General features: G+C 45.0%; 1 protein-coding gene across 17 annotated transcripts in view; it reads right to left on the bottom strand.

Moving 5' to 3' along the window:
* Positions 1-2,870: 2,870 nt before the first annotated feature.
* The window catches only part of CD44 (CD44 molecule (Indian blood group)), a 90,974-nt gene continuing 71,309 nt past the window's right edge, over positions 2,871-22,535 (bottom strand). For 10 of the 17 annotated variants that reach the window (XM_025452462.3, XM_049096394.1, XM_025452466.3 and 7 more), the window contains 5 exons: positions 21,838-22,044; positions 19,119-19,184; positions 15,364-15,435; positions 13,282-13,360; positions 2,871-6,063 (listed from right to left, as the gene is read on the bottom strand). In XM_025452462.3, coding sequence (XP_025308247.1) covers positions 5,859-6,063; positions 13,282-13,360; positions 15,364-15,435; positions 19,119-19,184; positions 21,838-22,044 — 629 coding nt within the window. In that variant the 3' untranslated portion in view covers positions 2,871-5,858. The remainder of the gene's footprint in view (positions 6,064-13,281; positions 13,361-15,363; positions 15,436-19,118; positions 19,185-21,837; positions 22,045-22,535) is intronic. The other 7 variants (XM_025452467.3, XM_035701381.2, XM_035701382.2 and 4 more) reach the window with 1 other exon arrangement.

Raw genomic sequence — 22,535 nt, forward strand, 5'->3', positions numbered from 1 at the left:
TTTATATATGTCATTGATGGTTTTCTAAATTAATGCTCTTGCCCACATGGCCAAAATGGCATGTGCACATAAGCGTAAACATGAGAGGTGCCCTCAAGTACAAGAACCGTTCAACATATCAGTCACAGATTGATTACACTAGTGACCCTGATCATTGGCCTCCTTGTAACCACACTTTTTGCAATGTGACTTTGCAGCTCCTCCCATTAAGGGGTAAAATCTGTTTTCCATCCCTTAAGTCTGAGCTGCCCTTGCATTGTCTATATGGTGGAATGATGAGAGCCAGCTCCAGGTCTAGGCTGGGGGAAGCCTTGTGGGCAACTACCGTCACTTGCATCCCCGTCAAGCCTAGATTAGACAGCTTGGGGCATGTGAGGGACACATAGAAAGAGAGCCCTCCCCGCCCCCATCTTCCCAGCCATCCCAGGTGAACCATCACAGATTCTAGCTGACTTGTTTGTGAACACAGACACACATGTGACTACAATCATGCCCAGCTGAGCTCTGCCTGGATCCGCGGCAGCACCCAGTCAAGGGGCAAGCTCCTGAGAAATAATAAATGTTTGTTGTTTTAAGTTCCTGCATTTTCGGAGTAGTTTTTAATGCACCAACAGCTAACTGCTAGAACCAAAAATGTCATTTTCTTCTTCATTAGAGGTCAATTCATTTATTGTCAATACTTCAGTTTGGACGGGCTGTGCCCTAGAGCTGCTGTGCGGCTACCGTTGCGGGATCTCCCTGTTTCATCATTACAGGAATTCCCTCTATTTTGCTTTCTGAATCTCATGCCTTCCTCCTTCTGGGTAACTCCCTTGTTTTGATGGAGTACATCCTGTGAGAGTTGCCTAAAAATGGGTGGGTAGGTTTGGAGACAATACATATTTGGAACACATTCATGCTACCCTTTCTCTTAAGTTGTGGGTTAGCCCAAGTTGAGTTCTAGCTGGGAAATATTTCTTTCAGAATTTTGAGGGTACTGTTTCATGGTCTTCTGTGTGGCTGTTGAGGAGTCTGGTTCTATTCTGATTCTTAATCCTCTGTATTGTCCATTTTCCCTCTCCAGAAGCTTATCAAGTAGTCTCTTTGCCTCAATTGCGATGCATTTTTAAGATGATGCGCTTTAGTGTGGGTCTGTTTTCATCCATTGTGGTGGGCATTCACTTGGTCCTTTTAATCTAAATATTCATATTCTTCAACTCTGGGAAACCTTGTTGATTTATTCTTGAATGAATCCTTTCTCTTAATTTTCTGTTTTTTTCTTTCTGAAACTCCTATTATTCACATGCTAGATTTTCTAGAGTGGTTCCCTATTTGTATCTTTTCTCCTCTGTTTCCTTTGCTTATTTTTTGCTCTCTTTTCTGGGATATTTCTTCAACATCACGTTCCAAATCTCCTACTGAGTTTATTTTTTAATTTGTGCTTTTGAGTTTAAAGAGCTCCTCTTTTTTTTTTTTTTTTTTTTTTTTTTTTTTTTTTTTTTTTTTTTTTAATTTTTATTTATTTTATGATAGCCACACAGAGAGAGAGAGAGGCAGAGACACAGGCAGAGGGAGAAGCAGGCTCCATGCACCGGGAGCCCGATGTGGGATTCGATCCTGGTTCTCCAGGATCGCGCCCTGGGCCAAAGGCAGGCGCTAAACCGCTGCGCCACCCAGGGATCCCCCAAGAGCTCCTCTTTTGTAGGTGTTCCCTCAGTGTTCCTTTATATGCTAGTGTTGTGTTCTTGTTTCATTGATACACTATCTCCTCTTATCTTAAGGAGGTTAGTAATGACGTTTTTAAAGGTTTTCTTCTCTGTGAATCATCTCTACTTCTGATGTTTAAGAGGGAGCCCCCGGATGCTATGAGTCCTGTGTGCCTGGCAGGGCTTGAGATGTGATCATCACTGAGCCATTTCCTTAGGGGAGGATCTCTCATGTTAGTATTTTTAGACTTTTCTCTGAGGCTTATCAAATTCCCCAGAAAGATTGGTCTTCTGTCTGATGGGTACTTGCTTGGTGCTGGCATTCTAGAAGCCAAGCTGGGGGAAGGGCAGGGGAGTCTCAGCATTCCTTATGTATGCTTTACTTCTTAGCATGGTATTTCTAATGTCAACTGGATATGCCTTGTTGCCCCTCCGAGACTGTTTTGCCCTCTCTAGAGAGTGGGCTACTGGTCATTGGTTGGGATTGGAAAACAACAGTCACTCAGCTACTTGGAGTGAGGAGGGAGATTTGGAGTTCTAACTGCATCTTAAGTAGACTTCAAAGCCATCCTCCTAATTTTAGCCCCATCTTCTCTAGCACATTCCAGTGGTAGCTAATGCTGCCAATTTCTGAGCCTTTGGTGGGGGTTCTGCTTCACCAATGCAGTTGTGTCTCAACTTCCCCACTGCTGGCTTAGGATTCAGCTTCCTCAGATTCGCTCGGTTACCAATGAACCGTCACTTCCCAGCTTCAAATTTTTGTTCCTATTGCCTCTTCTTCCATTTTCTTTGATCCCCCTGGTTTACACCTTTTTTGGAATATCTCTTTATTGTCTTTTCATAGGCCTGCATGAGAGAATGGAGGTGAGTATGTTCCCTCTTCTCTCTTTACCTGGAAATCCAGGAGTAGTTCTTGGCTTTTAAAGAACTAACACTTCAAGATATCTTATTTAGTTTAGGCCACGTGGACCACATGTTTACCATAGAAAATTAAACTTTCTCCCAAAGAAGACCCTCAAGTGGTAGAAGTATATGTGATTTCTCTTTTTAGAAAAAAATGAGTTCAAGCCCTCAGTCACTTCACAAACTTACCCTTGTGGTTCCAAATTGCCCAGACTGCCAGACAATCACAGTGGTACCCCTCCCAGACTTCCATTCCCTTTAAATCAGAGACTCCTGAGTCCATTTGCTTTAACCTTTTAATAGTAGCCTTTTGGTATTTTCCTATAAGTGCTTTCAACTGGGCAATATACATATCATGCTTTCCTCATTATCACTGGTCCATCAATAAATATACAAAAAATCAGAGGAAGGGTGTCCTGTGAAAAATTGAAGTAAAAATGGTCACTATACATGCATGAACAATGAGCTATTCTCTGAAAACTCAACACAAGTGATTTATAGAAAGGCATACCTATTACATAAAGGCAAATGGGCCATGTTATTCTTCTACTTAAGTACACTTGACATTTCTAGAGAAGTCAGAGATTCCTTTCTCCCACTCCTCTGCTGTACCAGTATTGAATGAACATTGGCTATGGAATCAGTTCTTGGTATCATGGTCTCAATATAAAACTTTGAGAGTTTCTGCTGGAAAAATCCATTCTGCCAGGCTAGAATCTACGAAATATGGATAAGAAGGTGTCTCTTGCCCCCTTTTATTTTCACCCAATGCTAATTTAAAGGCAGCCCTCAGGAGACACAAAAGATTTACAATTGTAGGAAAAATTACACCTTAAGCTCTTGGCTTAATGGAATTACACCATTATTTCAAATGGGAGAGAATACATTTTATTCCATGAACTTTGGACAATATTATAGGGGTATTACATACATCCAAGGGATGGAAGCTCTGGGCCTCTCCCATTGCTATTGGAGAACACAGAGGTATATCCAAGTGAGAGACTACAACAATAATAAAAGGAAAGATCATATTAAATTCTAAAATAAAACAGAAAATAATCACCTATCTCAGCCTATTTATTGGAAACGTCTAGAAGAGGAAAACCATCCTTAGCTGTGAGATTTGTAAGACTATCCATGACCCCAAAGAGAATCTGGGGACAGATAGAGCCTAGCATAGCCCTCCTGAACCTGATCCAGGAGTGGCTAAAGAGCTGGAGTGAGCGTGTCAGCAGCAGACCCAGGAAAGCTCTTGGAAAGCAGGAAGCACCTGGACACTAGTGGCTGTAAAACAGAGTGGCTATATGTCCATTTCTTTTTTTCATCTTGAAAATAAAAAGAAAACCAGACAGCTGGATATGGCACTGGCCAATGAAGTTCACAGAAGAGAAGGAAATTTTCAAAGATCATGATTGGGAGGAGGTTATGAGGGTGGATAGGGGAGAACAGAAGTTGGAAATGAGTGCAGAAAGTGGGCATCTCTTTTAAAAACAGATCCTTCATAATTACCCCATGTATAAGCCCAGCCCTATGTGGGACCTATTTTCTTCTTTTCCTCCTCCTCCTCCTACCTCCTCTTTCCTCTTTTTCTTTTCCTCCTCCTTCTCCTCCCTTCTTCTCTCTCTCTAGTCCTAGCAACATCAGCAGTTAAAGCTATCGGTTTAGGCAACAGATGACCTTTTACGGGGGCATAAGGAAGGAGGGCTCGTTTTAGAGGAGTCCTTACTTTATAGATTCAATTTCTTCTATTACAAATCCTCTTTGGGAGTTCCAGGGCCGATGGGACTTCTGAACTTATAAGTAAAATCTGAGGACTTGCCAAGCAAGGGATAAAGCTATTATTCTCTTATTTGGTCATAAACCTGCCTATCTGGTGCTAAGATTCCAATGGTGGGAAGGCCTGTAACCTTCTGAGGGACTTCCCAGGCACTTCACCTATTCAGAGTAACAACTGCATGGGGAACAGACAGCTGGCTTGTTAACGTATAAACAAATACAGCCATAAAAATACTCAAACAGGATCTACACAGCCTCCTCTCTTCCCCAACCTGTGGGAATCAGTTGGCTACTATCTATGCTCTCTTTCATCTCCATTGGCTTTTCTTTTTATTACAAGAACTCAAAAGGTACTTTCATATTGTTTTTGGACATCATTTCACAGGGTCAGCATCTATGAACTGGTATCTATCTGTGCCACGAAAGGTTAGGTCATGCAATGTAATGTGACTTTTCCTAGCCTTTCAGGGCAGAGCACTGGTGGCCATTAACACATAAAAGCAGTTGAGGCTCCTCCCCTTGCAATTCTGGTGCTAAGACAGGAGAAAGTCTTTGGAGCCCCAGAGATAAAATAGCACTGTCTTCCTTGATTTTCTTTGAGATTTGGTTGAGTGAGCCCGACTGGGGGCTTAGTGGCTCTGAGATGAAGACTTTCAAGGAGGACCTTCTCACAACTTCCTGATGAGTTTCTGGGGACCAGACCTTGCTGAAGGATCACAGCACAAAGGGTTAAGTTGGAAAAAGTACAGATGTTTATTATGAATCAGCTTAAACCCTTTATGCCTCTGACAAAGTAACCAAAAAAAAAAAATCATATCGATCAAAGGACCTCCAGGGTTTAATATTTCAAAAAAACAGATAAATAGCATCCTACAGATAAATAGCTTCACCTTTTGGGTATTTCCCAGAAGCATCTGAAAAATTTCCAGATGGTCTGTAGAAGCGGATGTGTAACCAGTACATTCCGACCCCCTACCCCACTGGAAAGAAATGCCCAGGGATTGGGCTGCAGGAGGGGCAGGGGGCATGTGGTACCTTTTAAATATCCTCCCAAGGGACCAATCCCTTTTAGCCCTGGGGGATGTTCTTAGCAGGTGGTTGTTGCCTGAGAGGGGGAAGGGAGGGAAGGTGGGGGATCAAGAAGATGTATATGTGCCTTCTGTTAGAAGCCGTCCATAGCACATCCTAGGGGGTGGAGGCTTTTAGATGGGAACTGGAACAGTCAAATTCTTGTGGATTATCCATTGGGCCCTCATTTCAGAAAGCAATGCTGTTTTTATAAATTGGACCTGACTTTAAAAAACAAAATGCAAAAAAAAAAAAAAAAAACCAAACAAACAAACAAACAAAAAAAGAAGTAGAAAACGTTATACTAAAAAAAGATCCCCAATAATGAAACAATCAGTAGCACATTGCATCTGTGAAGTGTCCCAGCTCCTTGCCATGATTCTGTCTCCAACTGCCATTTCTCTCCAAGGTCACCAAGTGTGGGGGTTACACCCCAATCTTCATATCCACGTTCTGCAGGTTCCGTGTCTCGTCGGCTGTCGTATACTGATCGGGGGTCTCTGAGGGTTCCTTGTTTACCAAGTGCACCATCTCCTGAGACTTGCTGGCCTCTCCGTTGATCCCACTTGGCTTCCTGTCCCCCACTGCTCCATTGCCATTGTTGATAACCAGCTTTTTCTTCTGCCCACACCTAATGATTCAAAAAAAAGTCACATGAGAAGGTGCCCTGATAACTCAAACCATCATCACTGTCGTCACCACCATCAGCATCATCACGACAGTGTTTTCTTTTTTTTTTAAGATTTTATTTATTTATTCATGAGAGACACAGGGGGAGACACACACACACACACACAGAGAGAGAGAGAGAGGCAGAGACACAGGCAGAGGGAGAAGCAGGCTCCATGCAGGGAGCCTGACATGGGACTTGATCCCGGGACCCCAGGATCACGCCCTCAGCCGAAGGCAGATGCTCAACCGCTGAGCCACCAGGGGCCCCATCAGGGACATTCTCCATGGCCAGCCTGAGCATGTTTCACCTGACTGACTGTAACTCATCCGTGCTTCTCAGAGTGTGTCCCTGAACCAGCAACAGAAGCATCACTGGTGAACTTATTAGAAATGCACACTTCTCAGCCTGACCCCACATGTACTAAGGTGGAGAAGCCTAGAAGTGGGTTTAATATCTGTGGTTTGAATAAGTCCCCAAGGGGTTTCGGTTGCACACTGGATTTGGGGAATCCGTGGTCACAACTCTGGGAAGCCAGGGCTAGTACTGTCCCCCTATGGCCGGTGAAGAGATCCTTATGCTCCAAGAATTCAGTTATCCCAGTTATTCAGCAAGCAATAAAAGAATCGGGATTCAAGCCCTTCCATGTCTGATTCCTAAGTTCTAATTCTCCTTCCCCATCCTGTGCAATGGCAATGTTTGCCTTTTTTAGACACATTAGCAGTTCCCGCAGACTTGGATAAACGATGAATATGATATGATGACTATAAATCATTCTGATTTGTGTAATTCAACCAAGCCCCATAACTTCCTCTCCCAGTGGACCCTTTGGTGGCCTTATCGAGGTTATTACTGGATGGCTTGAGAAAAAGGAAACCCTATTCATATTATTCTAGAAGAGTGGGGCCATACTGATTTTCATAGGCTAACACTGGGTAACTCGCATAGACGGGGGGGTTTCACTCCCTAAGGAAAGGCATTCGCCGTGCCCACAAGGCTTCTCAGGACCCTGCTCAAGGCGCGCATGCAGAAGGTCTCCTATGGAAGCCCATGACCTTGATCGCGTCCCCAAGTCTTAGTGCTGTTGGGGCATTGCCTCACCCCCCACCCCCAGCCTGTTGCAACGTTTCCTCTATCCTGTCACATGGGCACGGCCACACGTCTAGAAGTCAGATGGAAGCCAAGCTGCAGAGCCTCGTGGCATCGAGTAAGGTGGGGACGAGGGGAAATGGGCTGGCATTTACTGGACACCTCCCCAAAGCCAGACATATTAAATACAACTTCATGAAAGCCTCACAATAATCCCATGATGCAGCTGTTACTCTAGTTACACAGTAGTGGAAACTGAGGTCCAGGAATGTTTAATAAGTAGCTTGGGGTCACAGAGCTAGGAAGACGGAGTCAATATTCAAATCTCCGCCTCTCTGAGTAGATGCCAGGACTCTGCCCAGCTCTATTCACGCTGCCAACCATCTGGAGATCTGGAAACAGCATGAAGTCGGAATCGTTCACTTTGCCGCTGGATATTTGGACTCAGAGAGACAAAGACTCTATTATTCATGATTAGGGGCCATTCCCTCTAGAACTGCCAAGGCCATAAACTTTAATCTCTTATTTGGGGAAACAGAAATTATACCTCCTCGACAGGAGGTAGATCCTGTCTCCTCTGGCATGATGCTCGATGAGGGGTGGAGGGAAGGCTGCTTGACCTCTGGGGCACATCTGCGGGGCTGGGACTATGGGCACAGTCCGTGCAGAGTAGGGGCTGGGAAGGCTTGGTTTTGAGGCCTTATCGCTGTGGGGCCTGGACCAACTCATTTGACCTCTCTGGCTCTCAGTTTTCTTATCCATAATATGGGGCCAGGAAGAGCACCAACCTCACTGGATTGTGGGATGCCCTTGAAACAAAGCCCAGCACTGATACGGGAGTCTATTATTGTTATTATTGCTCTTACTAAATGGGGTGGGGAAGCCAAGGCCTTGGAGGAGCACTTGGGACAGAATCTGGAACGCAGTAAATGTTCAAAAAGCGTGTAGTTGTTCATAGAACCAGAGCCATATGAGTTTGGCTTTTGCTGGTTTGCCCTGGCTGCCTCCACGCAGTCGTTATATTTACCATGAAGATGGCCCAGGAGGCCGAAGGTGGAAGTCTGCTCGTTTTAGTTCAAATTCTCAAACGGTATCTCAGGTGTTCTTTGGAGGGAAAATATCTTATTAAAGCAATTCCCATTTGCTGACCTGAGGGTAGTTTAGAAGTCGAATGACATATTGTAGAAAAGACACTAACAATCATAAAAATAAAATGTTGGTGCCTGGGTGGGTGGGGTGGGGGATTTGTGCTCTTTAGGCTCAACAGAGCTGATTTTAAAAGTGGGTGACAGGGAACCCGCAGCGCTCAGAAATGCCCTGGTTGGGTTTGTCCTGCCCCCGTTTCCCTTTGGATTCATGTGTCTCTGTTATCTGAGTTCCTTCAGGGGGACAGGATGATTCTCACAAATAACCAGCCCAGTATGTGTTGCTCCAGGGCCTTAATGAGTCCTTTTATCTTTTAACTCACGACATCACCAGTTTATTACAAAAGGACATAACCCAGGAACAGCCAGATGGAAGAGATACATGGGGCGAGGTACGAGGAAGGGATGTGGAGCCCCCATGCCTCTCTGAGAGCACCATTCTCCCCGAATCTCCATGGGGTCACCACCTCAGATGCATTCATGAGTACTTTTAAAAGACAAGTTCTCATTTTTCCATTCTCCTTAGTTATAGGATTTTCAGAAAGAACACCAGAGCTGAGGGGACTTCAGACGTCGCCTAGCCAACCTCTTCCTTATATAAAACAGAGACTGAGTCCAGGAAGTGAAAGGGATCGTCTGAGGCCACGCGGCTGGTTAGGGCAATAAATGGGGTATCTGCAACTTAGACTCTCTGACTCCAAAGGTCAGAGATCTCTACCAAACTGCATCCCCTCTTCGCCCCTTGTCTCCTCAAATCTCAGGCATCCATCAGCCGAGCAGTGACCATGTGATGTGGGAAGGAGCCATCCTGGAGTCTCACCAGGAGAGGGTGGGCAGGCGGGGTGGGTGAGAAACCAGGTAACACACGTTCAGGGCATGGAGGAATTTATCTTGGAAAATTTGGGGGAGTAACTTAACAACCACTCTTTATGTCTTTTCTGCCTGACAATCCCTAAAGATCTTTAGAGAAATTTATGTTGCATTGGGTCAGAGCTGTGCCACCCAACGTGGGAGCCACCGGCCCCAGGTGGCTATTGAAATGCAAGCCAGTGAAAAGTGAACGAGGTTCAAAATTCACCTCTTCACTCAGACTCAGCCACATTTCAAGGGCTTAGGAGCCACAAGTGGTTAGTGGTTGTGTGCTGGTGCAGATGTAAAACCTTTCCATTGTCGCCGAAAGTTCTATTGGACAGCTCTGTTCCAGAGGACGGAACAAGGCTGGCTGAAGACAGACTGCGATAAGCCTGGCTGATGCTTAGGAGAAGGATGGCATTTCCAAACCATGGAGTTTTACAGAGGGGACCTGCAGAGCAGGGGAGGGAATGAAGGCCCTCCAGGGTGCACAGAAAGGATGATTATTCCCATTCCCATTAAGCCCTGGTGAAAGCCTTTTCTGTACAACCAATATAGTGACATCCCTGAATCATTCCTGTCTTGTGAAACCTCCCCTCGTAAGGTCCTCACATTTTTTTTTCTCCTTTTCATAGAATCAGATCAATTCCTTAGGGGAAAGGCACCTCTTGGGCCTCATCCGATACCTACCAACTCAACTGACTCCTAAGACAACTGTCTGCTCTTAAGGAAATGGAAGGAAGTAGGATTTCCATTGGAAAGCTGAAATTCAAGGACCCTGGTTATGAATATCAAGGAAAGATGGTGTGGGGTATCCCAGGGATGGGAAAACCTAAAGAAATAGCAGGACCCCTAAATCAGCATCTTTACGATGCACAACTCATCACTTTGTCCTGGAAGCCTGTGGTCAGGCCTCGCACAGCATTTCAGTGGCTGCTTCTCCACTTTCACCTTTTTTTTTTTTAAGATTTTATTTATCTAGGGATCCCTGGGTGGCGCAGCGGTTTGGCGCCTGCCTTTGGCCCAGGGCGCGATCCTGGAGACCTGGGATCGGATCCCACGTCGGGCTTCCGGTGCATGGAGCCTGCTTCTCTCTCTGCCTGTGTCTCTGCCCGCCCCCCGCCTCTCTCTCTCTATCATGAATAAATAAATAAAAAATCTTTAAAAAAAAAAAAAGGATTTTATTTATCTATTCATGAGAAACACACACACACACACACAGAGAGAGAGAGAGAGAGAGAGAGAGAGAGAGAGGCAGAGGAAGAAGCAGGCTCCATGCAGGGAGCCCGATGTGGGACTTGATCCCGGGACCCCAGGATCACGCCCTGAGCCAAAGGTAGGCGCTAAACTGCTGAGCCACCCAGGGTGCCCCTGGTTTTGTTTTGTAAAAGATTTTAGTTATTTATTTGAGAGAGAGAGAGAACACAAGTGGGGAGGAGCAGCAGAGGGAGAGAGAAGCAGACTCCTCACTGAGCAGGGAGCCTGAAGTGGAGCTCAATCCCAGACCCTGGGATCATGACCTGAGCTTAATCAATGGAGCCACCCAGGCGGCCCCCTCACCCACCCACTCTTATCTTCTAACCTAAGTTCCTACACCAGTACCCGGCCCAGAGTATCTCATCAATAAACATCTGCAGACTCCGATCCAACCGGTCAGTGCTGCTGCTGCCCCTCCAGGTCCCTCTGGGCCGGGCTGGCACCCTTCCCATTTTTAATCTCTTCTCCCTCGCCCGCTGCGATCACAGGAGCTCACTGAAAAGATGTTTGCTGAATAAACGGAAGCTGGCCATAGAGCCTCATTTTCCACCAAACTTTCTTTCATGAAAATAGGATGCTGGATCTCTCTAAAATGTCATATTTGCAGCGGAAAAGGCCCCAGCCTTTCAAGAGGATTAGAAATGGGCTTGCGGCCTCGGAAACGCAGCAGGTGCCGAGAGGCCCGAGCCGGCCTTAGCCACCCCTCAGCTGCGTGGCAAATGTGTTTTCGATTATCAAACCAGCACGTGGTCACTCAGGGCGTCTGAGCAGCTACTCTCCTGGTGAGATCCTCACTGTGTCGGATCTCGCGTGTCCCTGTTTGCTTGTCGCCAGGGTGACCACTGGTCTTGGGCTGAGGGTGTGCAGCCCCGGGCTGGCAGGGTGGAGGGCGACCGGGGTGGGGGTGCTGAAAACAAGCCCCGCTGTGCAGACTCCAGCTGCTCTCGGGGACAGCTGAGATGCTTCCCGGAGGAATCGCCCCCATGGTCGGCATCTGGGGCCAATGTTTCTATGACGACGTGTGCAAAGCTTATGGACTGGATAGGCGAGCAGAAGGGGTGCAGTCTAGGCCCTGGAACAAAAGGACTCATTTCCAACAACTGGAAATTCATCTGTCATTGAGCAAAAGTAACCTAAGAGAAGACCAGAAGGCTGGGGGAAAGTATAAAGACTCTTTGTAAGGGCTCCCTCAAGCCACATTATCTAAATCAGCCAAACAAAAAGCTCTTTCCATTCCGTCACAGGAGCCTTCTAGGAGGTCTTTCAGATTTCTTTTCCTAATTTTCGTTCCTCATACAGTTGGCTATCATGAGTGATTTTTTTATTATTCTCTCATAGGTATAGATAGCAACAGCTATTTGACTTTGGTGTAGCCCTAACTTGCACCAGGGTTAAGTGACACTATCTGATGTCCTCGGATAATCAGAGATCCTGCAGATGCGTGACACATGGCCTGAGAATTAGCCGGTGATGTCCAAAAGCCAACAAGAAGGATTCTAGCATGTTCTCTGGGTCCTCTCCCCAACCGAGGGGCCCCTTCTGGCATGTTAGATGATCTAGTGATACAATAAAGAGAGCCCTACTTGGAAGTAGGATTCTTTTGCCTTGTAGGAAGCAAGTTCCAGGGACATTTATAAAAGGTTGAATGTTCCTCTGCATACGCTCAGAGGAAAGCAGTGTACCTTTAGAGCATCTCGAACAGGAAACTTAGACTCACCCTTTGGAATGCCCTGTCAAAATTCACGTCCTCAGTTGCTAGAATGAGGTTTTCTCTTATTTCACTTAGGTGGCGTTACATCTGGAGCCTGGTCACTGGCTCAGTCAGGCCCAGTACTATTTAAATAATTTCCAACATGACAGGCCGTGGTTGAGGTGAGGAGAGAGAGGGACCTCTGAGGATATGAAGACATCCCATGCCCGGTTGGACTGTCTTTAGTCAGACACTTCTAAGGAAAGTTCTTCATCATTTCATAGACCTTACTGTTGGGGAGCTCTTCCTAAGCAACAACCTGAATCCTTTCAACTACAGTTTCCAGAAAATATAAATTAGTATCATTGCAAAAAACAAACAAACAAACAAACAAACAATAAAAAACCACAGATACCCAACACCTATTTCGGGTAAGCGTTCTACAAGGTTCCATGGGCCACAGACAGGCTAAAGGAGATGACCAATGCCTAGATCTTTATATGGTGTTTTTGCACATTGTGAATGCACTTACTAAATATTGTTTAATCAGTCAATGAAGGAGTGCATACTTTTGTGCCTTCCCAGTGATATATATATTTTTTTAATATTTTATTTATTCCTGAGAGACACACAGAGAGCGGCAGAGACACAGGCAGAGGGAGAAGCAAGCTCCCTGCAGGGGGGCCTGATGTGGGACTTGATCCCAGGACCCCGGAGTCACAACCTGAGCCAAAGGCAGATGCTCAACCACTGAGCCACCCAGGTGCCCCCCATCCCCAGTGAGATATTTTATAACTTTCAGCAGATAGCATCTCCATGGGCTTAACTCTGAAAAAATTAAGAACCTCCAAAGATTCAACACTATTTAAAAGTGATGGTCCAAATAATCACAATGTCTCTTTTATCTAAAGAAGGTGCCAGAGCAGGGCTTCTTAAACTGTACCATGCTCACAAGTCCCCGGGATCTCATCAAAACACAGACTCTGACATAAGATATCCGGGTAGGGCCTGAGATTCTGCATTTTTAACAAGTTTCCAGGGTGTTGGGGCTGCTGGTGCCAGGGCTGCACTCTGAGTAGCAGGTCCATGGAGCCCACATAGAAGTGACGTCCTTCCAAAGCGAAGGCCCCGAGCGCACCCCCTTACCTTCTTCGACTATTGACAGCGATGCAAACGGCAAGAATCAAAGCCAAGGCCAGGAGCGAGGCCAAGATGATGAGCCATTCTGGTGAGAGGGAACCAAAAGACACCTGTGAGCTTGGGAAATACACTTTGTAAAAACAGAAATGTACTTTATGTACTACAGATGGGTCTGGCCAAGTGGCCCTGCCGACCAGCAGAAAATGCTAGAACAACTCTGCTCTAGGTGTCTGCCCAACAGGCCTCTTGTTTTAAACTCTTATCACTAGTCAGGATTTTCAAGTTCCTCCAGGAGAAGCATGTCTCCAAAAAAGCGTGGAATGACCTGTAGAAACTTGTAACTGCCTTTGGCGCAATATTATTAGGGAGACTAAAGGGAATTTATGTTTCCCTCAAAAGGAACATGCCTCTCCTATATAAGAGCACCCACCTTGTGTTTTATTAAGAAACTCAAATGGGGGCCATGCACAATGGGTGGGAAGAGGACACCCCCATGGAGGGCTGAGCTTTTTGCATGTTCAGCTGGGTGTGTGGGGGGTCATTTGGCAAAACTCCTTCGAAATGTGCATCCTTTTGAATCCCGCTTTTGGGAATTTATAAGACCTCAGAATTTGTTACGAAGACGTTCATTGCCGCGCTATTTATCATAGTAAAAGTTGGAAACAACCTCATACGGGAGGAAGGGATCAGTTCCACAAATTAGGGTACACCCACCCTATTCTGCACTGCGAGAGCAGGAGAAGATCTACTGATGTTCGAAGCTGTGGGCAACCAGCTGGGAGGGGTGGTGGTTTCCTAAACAGCATGTGCGGCCTACTTCCATTTTTGTATGTAAGTTACATTTTAAAATGGTGGGAAGGACACCTATGAAAATGGTAACCATGGCATTTCGGGACGGCGAGGCAGCTAATAAATGATTTACACTTTGGTCCTTTGGTTTGTATTCTCTCAAATGTCTCCAATTATCGTGTATCACTTGTGGGCTGCTGACATGTTAGACACAGGTTTTACAATCAAGCTGTAAGAGGATGAAAATATGACTTGGCAACGTGGATGGATTCTCTTGCCAGCTGGGTTGTCTATCTGTGCAATGAGCTGGAGCTCAAGCACCAAGAAGGATAGGGAGGCACTGATTGTCCTTTCCCCTTTGGGAGTCTTGGGTTTCCTCCCCTGTCCTGCTCAGGACCGCGTTTGCCTGGCCTCCACCTGGTTAGGTGAGTTCGGGGAGGGAGGTGGAGGCAGGTGGACCCATTTTATCCTTTGCTCTGGTCTCTCCCGTTCGCTCTCACTGGAGCTGGGAAGAACATTGCAGATTGCTTCTCCACCACCCCCTCTCCCACTGGCTCCCATTCCAGCTGTGCTCAGGCAAGCTGAGGCAAGGGGGTGAGGTGCCCCCTACATTCTTCCCTCTCCCCGAGGGAGGCTCAGCTCGGAGGCCTCTGAAGAGGGGGTAAAGTTGAAAAGAGAATTTACAACCCTAGGAAAACCCTTTCTTCTTTGTAATCCCACTCCTTAGAAATGCTCAGTTTTGAGCCCAAGTCAAATAAAGAATTTGCCTCGAGTGCCTTAAATCTTGGTGCTCAGGAGAGCGGGGTGGCCCAGCCCTCCGACCGCGCGCTGGGACTCATTCAGACACCTTCCTCTGTCTGGATCCGTAAAGACTGTCACTTGAGAAACAGTAGTTTGGGGCCAGAAGAATGTTCTTATGCCACCCCACACACACGGCCCTTGTAGCTCCTCACTGCCTGCAATGGGAGAGGAAAGCTGTATGCTTCACCCCCCAGCCCAGACATAAAGGAGAAACCGGGCCGAGAGAGGCAGGACCTGGGGTGTGGCACAGAGTCCCTTGGGTGGTAGATCATTGCCATGGGAAGGAAGCTTTAGCGACTCACATGCCACCTCTTTGGGACAGGCCGGGGACAGGTCTGAAGGTTAGCTCATTCAGTTTTGGGGACCCGGAAGAAAGAAAGTTCCATTCTTTCCTACCAAATGCTCTCATTCCCTCTTTAGCTTGCAAAGAATGTGCTTTTTCAGTATCCTCTTTTCTTTTTTTTTTTTTTTTTTTGTCCTGCACAGTTTGAAACTTACCTGGGATTTGAGGTTTCCGCATAGGACCCGAGGTTGTGTTTGCACCACCTTCTTGACTTCCACTTGAGTGTCCTAAGGGGGAAAAAAACCCAACATCTCTCAACCAAAAGTTTGGAATGCACAACTACGAGTTCCTTACACAACAGCACGCAGGGCCAACCTCTCTTCTGTTCTGCGTCACTGCGAAGCTATTTTCTAGATCCAAGCCACGGACATTTATAAAGTATTACAAGAGAGATACCTCCCCAGAAAAGTTGGTTTGATAAAGGCCAACATCTGGAGATGTCATTTTTCATGAAGAACATGAGAATTCTCGCCAGCGGCACTATGTAGTGTTTAAGACCTTGGGCTCCAGAGCCCGGCAGCCCTGGATTCAAGTCCTACCTCCACCTCTTGCTAGTGACATTCAAGCTACTCTCTCCAGGTCTCAGCTTTCTCATTCAGAAAATAGGGATAAGGATAAAATCCACTTCACCATAATTCCACAGAGGTGTACAGAAGCACACAAGAATGGGAACTGGGTGTAGTTGCTCCGTGCTAGCTCTGATTTAGGACCTTGCCACTCAGAGCATGGTCCCTGGACCAGCAGCACAGGCATCACGTGGGCGCGTGCTAGGAAAACGGGATCTCAGGCCTCATCCCAATCCTACTGAATCAGAATCTTCATTTTAACGAAGATCTCTAGACGATTCAAATGCTCCAGAAAGTCCAAAGCAAATCTAACAATCGCATCTGTGTATTCACAGATGTGAAAATAAATATTAAGAATTAAGGGTTTAGGGGGGGCAAAGGCCCTTTCTGTCTGGAAATAAATCACCCTCTTGGAGTCCCTTGCTAATGTGCTATTGAAACATGCCCAGTTTTCAGAGGAATAAATATCTTCTACTGCCACAAAACAAAGTAAGGGAACAAATGAAGCATCTCAAACTGGAAGGACGCGTCAGAAGACAAAAAATCCACAGCTCCGCCTGGGAGGCTCATCAAAATGAGGGAAGCATCGTGTTTTTCTTTTAAAGTTTCTTTTAAAAACTTCTAAGACATCTCGTGAAGAGACTCACCTAAGGTAAAGCTTGGGTTTTTTGTTTGTGTTTTTTATGCTTCCTCCCTGGCTTCAAAACAAAATGTGAAAATATCCCACAGAAAGGAACTTGTTCCTGCCTACCAATGGGGGGCCCGCTACAAAATTCTAAAGTCTACCAAGGGAAGAAAAAGCAAATCAGGGCAGTCTGCGTGGCTAAGCAATGGATGGAGATGGACAGGCTTGAATTAAATGAAGATGTCTGTGGAGGGCCAAACTTCAGACAGTGGACAGTGAAATTCTGATGACGGTGGTTTATTTTGGATAGGCCAATCTGCTGTTTTCGTTAAACTCAAAATGGAACAAAACACATTCTTACCAGACCTCTGGCCATTCCACACACCTCATGCCACTTTGACACTGGCCTTGTACTTGGCAAACCCCAGAAGGAGTCCAAGATGCTTTTCCTAGCTGCCCCCCAGGGCCCTTGGTCATTGGCACATCTTTACCTGCACGGGTCATGGGATGTTGGCCATCTACACTGGAGATCTTTGGGCTTGAAAACCACCTAAGTGGTATAGGCACTCTCCCTGGTCTTTCTCTGACTCATAGCAGCCTTTGATATTTGAAAAGGAGGCCACTAATGGATCATAATCTCTTTATTTTGGTTTTCAAAAAAAGCGCTCCCAGCAAGGAAAGATCTGGGTGTGTGTACAAGATGAAACCTCCTACTTGAACAATACACACCTGCATAGGAGTCAAACAAAAGAGGCCGCTCCCGCCCACCTGATTCTCACTTCAAGCAAAAGACAGAGAAGATGGACGAGATATGGCAGGCCTCACCTTGCACCCCAGAGGTCTACAAATCCAGCCAGGGGAGGGCCGGCTGGGAAAGCAAGCCCCGCAAAGACGGACACTTGACACTGTAATTTGGAGATGAGAATCCAACCTGAGACGCGTGCACAGAGATAATTCAACTGGCCTCGACTGTGAGAAAAACAGTCTAGGACAGAGCTTCTCAAACTTCAGTGCACATACAAAACACCCAGTGTGGGAGGAGGGCTAGTTAAAATGCAGACCTTGATTCAGTAGGTCTGCGATGGCTGGCGCTTCTGCATTTCCAGCCAGCTCCTAGGAGATGTTCAAGGACCACGCCTGGAGTAGCTAGGGTCTCTTGATTCTAGAGAGCATGCGTTTTGATAATAACTCCCTATCATTTCCCAAACTCTTTTGTTTTCCTGATAGCTCACGTTCTTCCCAAGAACTCTGGGAGGTAACCGAGGCAGGTGCACTGATCCCTGTTCTACTAGGAAGGAAAGGGAAAGGCTGATCCCCTTTTTTACTAAGAGCTTGGGAAAAGCCAGATGCCCCACCCAAGGAACTCAGAGAGCCAAGACTTTGGTCTTTACTTTAGAAGTATTCCTAACGAACCCCGATATCCTGTGCTCTTATGTGAAAGCTTATTACCAAGCCACCATGTAAATATCCGTCTTCGTATTTGCTTTAAGTGTGTGAACCTTTAGACCTAGAGGCAACTGCAACCCTGACTTGGGCATGAAGGGAAGACCATGGTTCGGACAGATTACCTGGTTTTCATGGAATCACCTACACTGACAATATCAGGGCCACCCATACCAGCAGGACCTTTCAGTGGTCCCAGTGATACTGGTCACAAGTAAACCTGCTTCATGTCAGACTTTTGTTGCCCGCAGTAATGTTTCCAGGGGTGTGATCTGAGTCACAGTAAACACTTATCCATTTAATAATACGTGCCTGGCAGTAATTATGGTCATTATGGAGTGTTTTCTCCAGAACATACTTATAGAGGCAATATGAGACCTCAGGGCTTGAAACCTGGCTCCACCACTCAACTCACCAGTGACGTCAACTCAGCCAAGGTACTTGCCCTCTCTGAGTCCTAGTGTCCTCGTCCGTAATACAGGGGTGATAAACAGTACTTACATAGGTCACAGGGTTTGTAGGATGATTAAATAAAGTAATATTAGATGAACCATATGAAATCCTGGGTATTTGACGGTTGACCTACAAAAATGGCAGTGTCATGTGGTCCACCCTAGTTTATGTGAAGTGTTCACATGACACCACCAGCACACAGTAAATTCTCATTAGATGCTAGCTACAGTGCCATGTGCTGGGGGTTATGCTAAATGCTTTACATGGTTTCATCATTTAGTCTTTAAAACAATGCCCTGCAAAAAAATAAATAAATAAAAAAATAAAATAAAATAAAACAATGCCCTGCGACAATTATTATCCCAATTTTAATCATTAGGAAACTGAGTCTCAAATCCCTAACGCAACATCCTCAGTGTGTGGAGGAGTTGGGATCAAGCCCAGGCCATTCTTACTCCAAGACCCATGTTCTTAATCAAACTGGCTTAATATCTTGCTCAATTGAGACCCTGCCTGAATTCTTTTTGATCCTTCCACATGGAAGACTTTTCTCCAACACAGTAGTTCTGCATTGTCCCTGCAGTGTCAGCATCACCAGGGAACTTACTAGAAATAAATATGGTCAGGCTCCACCTCAGACCTACAGAATCAGAAACCTTAAGGATGGGGCCCAGCAGTGTGATTTAATAAGCACTCTCTGTGATAGTGATGCATGCTAAGAAAGTCTGAGAACCACTCTTCTTGAGCCAATGACTCATACTTTATTAATCATCAGCAGGCTCAATGATGATAACAGCAAATGACTACAGTAGCTCAAACTTACCAGCTGATTCTGATCCATGAGTGGTATGGGACCTCTCACTGGGGTGAACCGATGAGTCGTGGTCTTCTGTGAGGAGCAAGCAGAAAAGGCTCATTACTGGGTGTTCCACTGCAATTTACATTTCCTTACTTTTGCATTTTCAGACAGCTTATCGCAAGTTTAGTGTTTTAAAGGTCACCAGAAAAACAGTGGCAAGGAGCCTTGAATGGCTCCATGGTATGAATTACTGTTCATTGCTTGATCCACTGGTAAGTAGGCTAGAGCTTTAATCAAAATTAAATAAACTGGGACAGCACAGACCATCCAGGATGACCACAGGAAGTGTGGTTTTGGTAGAAATCTAAGAACATTAACACTCTGTTATGATGTCTTTGTAGGTCTGAATTGGAACTTGATACTATGTCTTTGAAATAGAGACTAAATGCTTTGAATTATACAGATGTGATCGCTGGGAGTGGTGTACTCTCTGACTCAGAGCATGAGCCACTTACGGAGTTTTCTCTGAGGCAGGAAATAGAAAATGGTTTTGGTGTGCAAGATCTTGGTGTTGAGTTATGCAAAAATTCAAAGGAAAGGTCAACTGCTTATGTAAAGAAAAGGAGTTTGAAGATAAGTGAAAAAGGAATAAGATGGGTGCTAACATGTAAAAAATATGGACCTGGTTATTAGAATAAAAATAAATAATAAAAAATAAGATTTTTCAAAATTGAAATCCGAATTTTCAACATCAAGAGTTAACATAATCTCCTCTCCCCAGATGTCTATCACCAAAAGGTTTTCAATTGAGACAGACTCATGAATTGCTAATATCTGGGTCCATAGGTCAAATCAAACATATGTAAATTTAACATATGGAAACAACCCTCCCCGCTCTCCTCTCTCTTCCCCAAACACTTCCAACATGCTGGAATCTTAGAACAAAACAAAACAACAAGACAAACAACAATGACAACAAAAAGGGAAAATGGTTTCATAAAATGGTTACCGTCACCCATTATGAAGACCTGTAAGGAATATGTAGAAATCTGATCATCACCATTTCCTTGATTAGAGAAGGTGGAGGTAAGCATCCTGTAATCCCTTGTGTAATTGTATAGAGGAGACAGATTGTTTTGTTCTTTAGTTAGAGTACTTGAAAACAGCATTTGCTGAAATGCCAACACCAGCACCCCCGATACCACCACCACCATCGTCATCACCACCACCACCACCACACCACTGCAACTGCAAATGTTTTAGTTCTGAACATCAAGCATCAAGACTGAGAAAAACGTATGGAAGACTGACCTTTACCTGAGTGGCTTGGAGGAAAACTAAGGATGACAGTTGAATCACTTACTAATCATTTAGTGCAGGAAGAACCACAGAAAATCCATCTGTTTGATCACGGAATATAGAAGGAATCTGCATATGTGAATATTAATTTTGTCGAAAGCATTTTATTTACTAACAAATATGTTATGTGACCCTTTCATAATACTATCACTTTTAAAACTGCCATTTAAAATTTAAATTCATTTGATCTCACAACGGTCCTTATTTTGCCAAGAGAAACAAGGCAGTGGTCTAAGATTAATTTCTCTGAAAGAAAACTGACAATGCTACTTGGAATGTTTAATAACTGAGGGCAGAACCATGCTGGATAAAGAACCAAAGGGTGTGAGGGGCTATGTCTTGCTACTATCACCAAAGTTAGTATCTTTAAAAACTGCCTAGAAAAGGAAGCTCTGGGTGAGCAGCCCAGAGGCAAGAATCCAAGCATGTGACATCCTGAGTCTTCTGTCCCCATATCAATTAGAGCATCACAGATGTCATCTGTTTTATCTATTGGGTTCTCATAAAACTTACTTTTTTTTGGGGGGGTGGGGAGGAAAGACAGACCTGGCTACAAATATACATTTAAAATCACGAATCTTTAATATAATTCAATGGTTGAGTGGCAAGAAGCACTTGAATCACTGGGATGGGGAGGAGAGATTGCAATTCTCATTTCTTAACCAGAGTAGTTATGTCCAGTTCTTTTTCCTTCAATGTAAGTTTCTTTTTTTTTTTTTTTCAATGTAAGTTTCTTAATGCAAATGGAGGAGCAAAGAAAGGGAGAAGTAGGCGAGATTAGGTATTTGAGAAAAGAAGTCTCACTCTCCTTTTAGGTGGTGTCCAACTTAATTGAATGAGTCATCTTTAGTCATCTCTTTGCCATTACAACACGAGAAATCAAGCCTATGCATTATTAGTAGATTAAATCATAAAGTCTGAAGTGTGAATCATAAGCAGGTTTAGCCACGAGCCCTCCACCAACAGTAAAATTCACCAATCCATCACCAGTAAAGATGATAATTTCAGAGCAAAAGATTTTAGCCTATGGAAATTTTTCACATGTTGGGTAAAACCTTACTAATGAGGTAGCATATCTGAGTTGAATCAAATGAATTTGCCAATACTTAACTACTTTGACCTACAAACACGTTAATTTCCTATGGTTCAAATTAATATATCACAAGATTAGGAACAAAGAGAGAAATCCTAACATGACAACCAAGTCACAAAAATAAACGGAGACTGGAATGATGACCTGTGATAAAGGTCATTCCCGTATCGCAAATCAGTCTAATCATAGCCCGCACAGAAAATGCCCCCCACCCCCACCCCCTGTAGTACGAAAGTACGCGTTGTGTCACTCTCTAGGGAAATCGAACCAGATAGCAAACGGCCAAGTTACCTGAAAGGAAATGAATAACGTTAGAATTGGAATCTCCAGCAATATTAACTTCAGTAACTCCAGGGAACCCCGTCTTAGCGGGGGTCACCGGGATGAGGGTCCTGTATTCATTTGTGGCTGGCGAGTGAGAAGGAGAAGCTTCCACTGAAGGAGCTGAGTCTTCGGGAAGATGTCCACCTTCTCTTCCACCTCTGCCATCAGTTCTATCTGTATGGACGTGGAACCAATGGTGAGCCCACATTTGTGAGTCCACCACCCATCGGGTGCTTGTCTTCAGAACATGCTAGTGCTGCAAAAGCTTTCCACTTGTTATTCATGAGTACGAAGCAAAAGACAATACAGTTCGTTCTACTATTGAACCAAAGCGATATTTTGCGATTGGCACCACCTGGACATGCCTCAGTGGAAGAGATTTTGGTGATCCCAACACCCAGGAGAGGCATTTGTTGCAACGTCTGCCTGGATTACTAGAGTTAGGTTTATGCTGCTGCGACGGTGACCTTGAAGTCAACTCAGGTACTAGATAATCTGGAGCTCTTACTCAATTAGACCCGCCTTTGATGAAGTAGAGAAAACACATCATTGAACTGAAAAGTAAAATCATGCTCCCTGCAAAGGGAATCGTAAAGGCAAGGTTTCAAAGCCCCGAGGCTTAGATTACTCTTTCCTTTGCCATAAGGGCACCGCTTCTTAATCAC

This window comes from Canis lupus, chromosome 18 (assembly GCF_003254725.2).
Source record: "Canis lupus dingo isolate Sandy chromosome 18, ASM325472v2, whole genome shotgun sequence".
Classification (NCBI taxonomy): domain Eukaryota; kingdom Metazoa; phylum Chordata; class Mammalia; order Carnivora; family Canidae; genus Canis; species Canis lupus.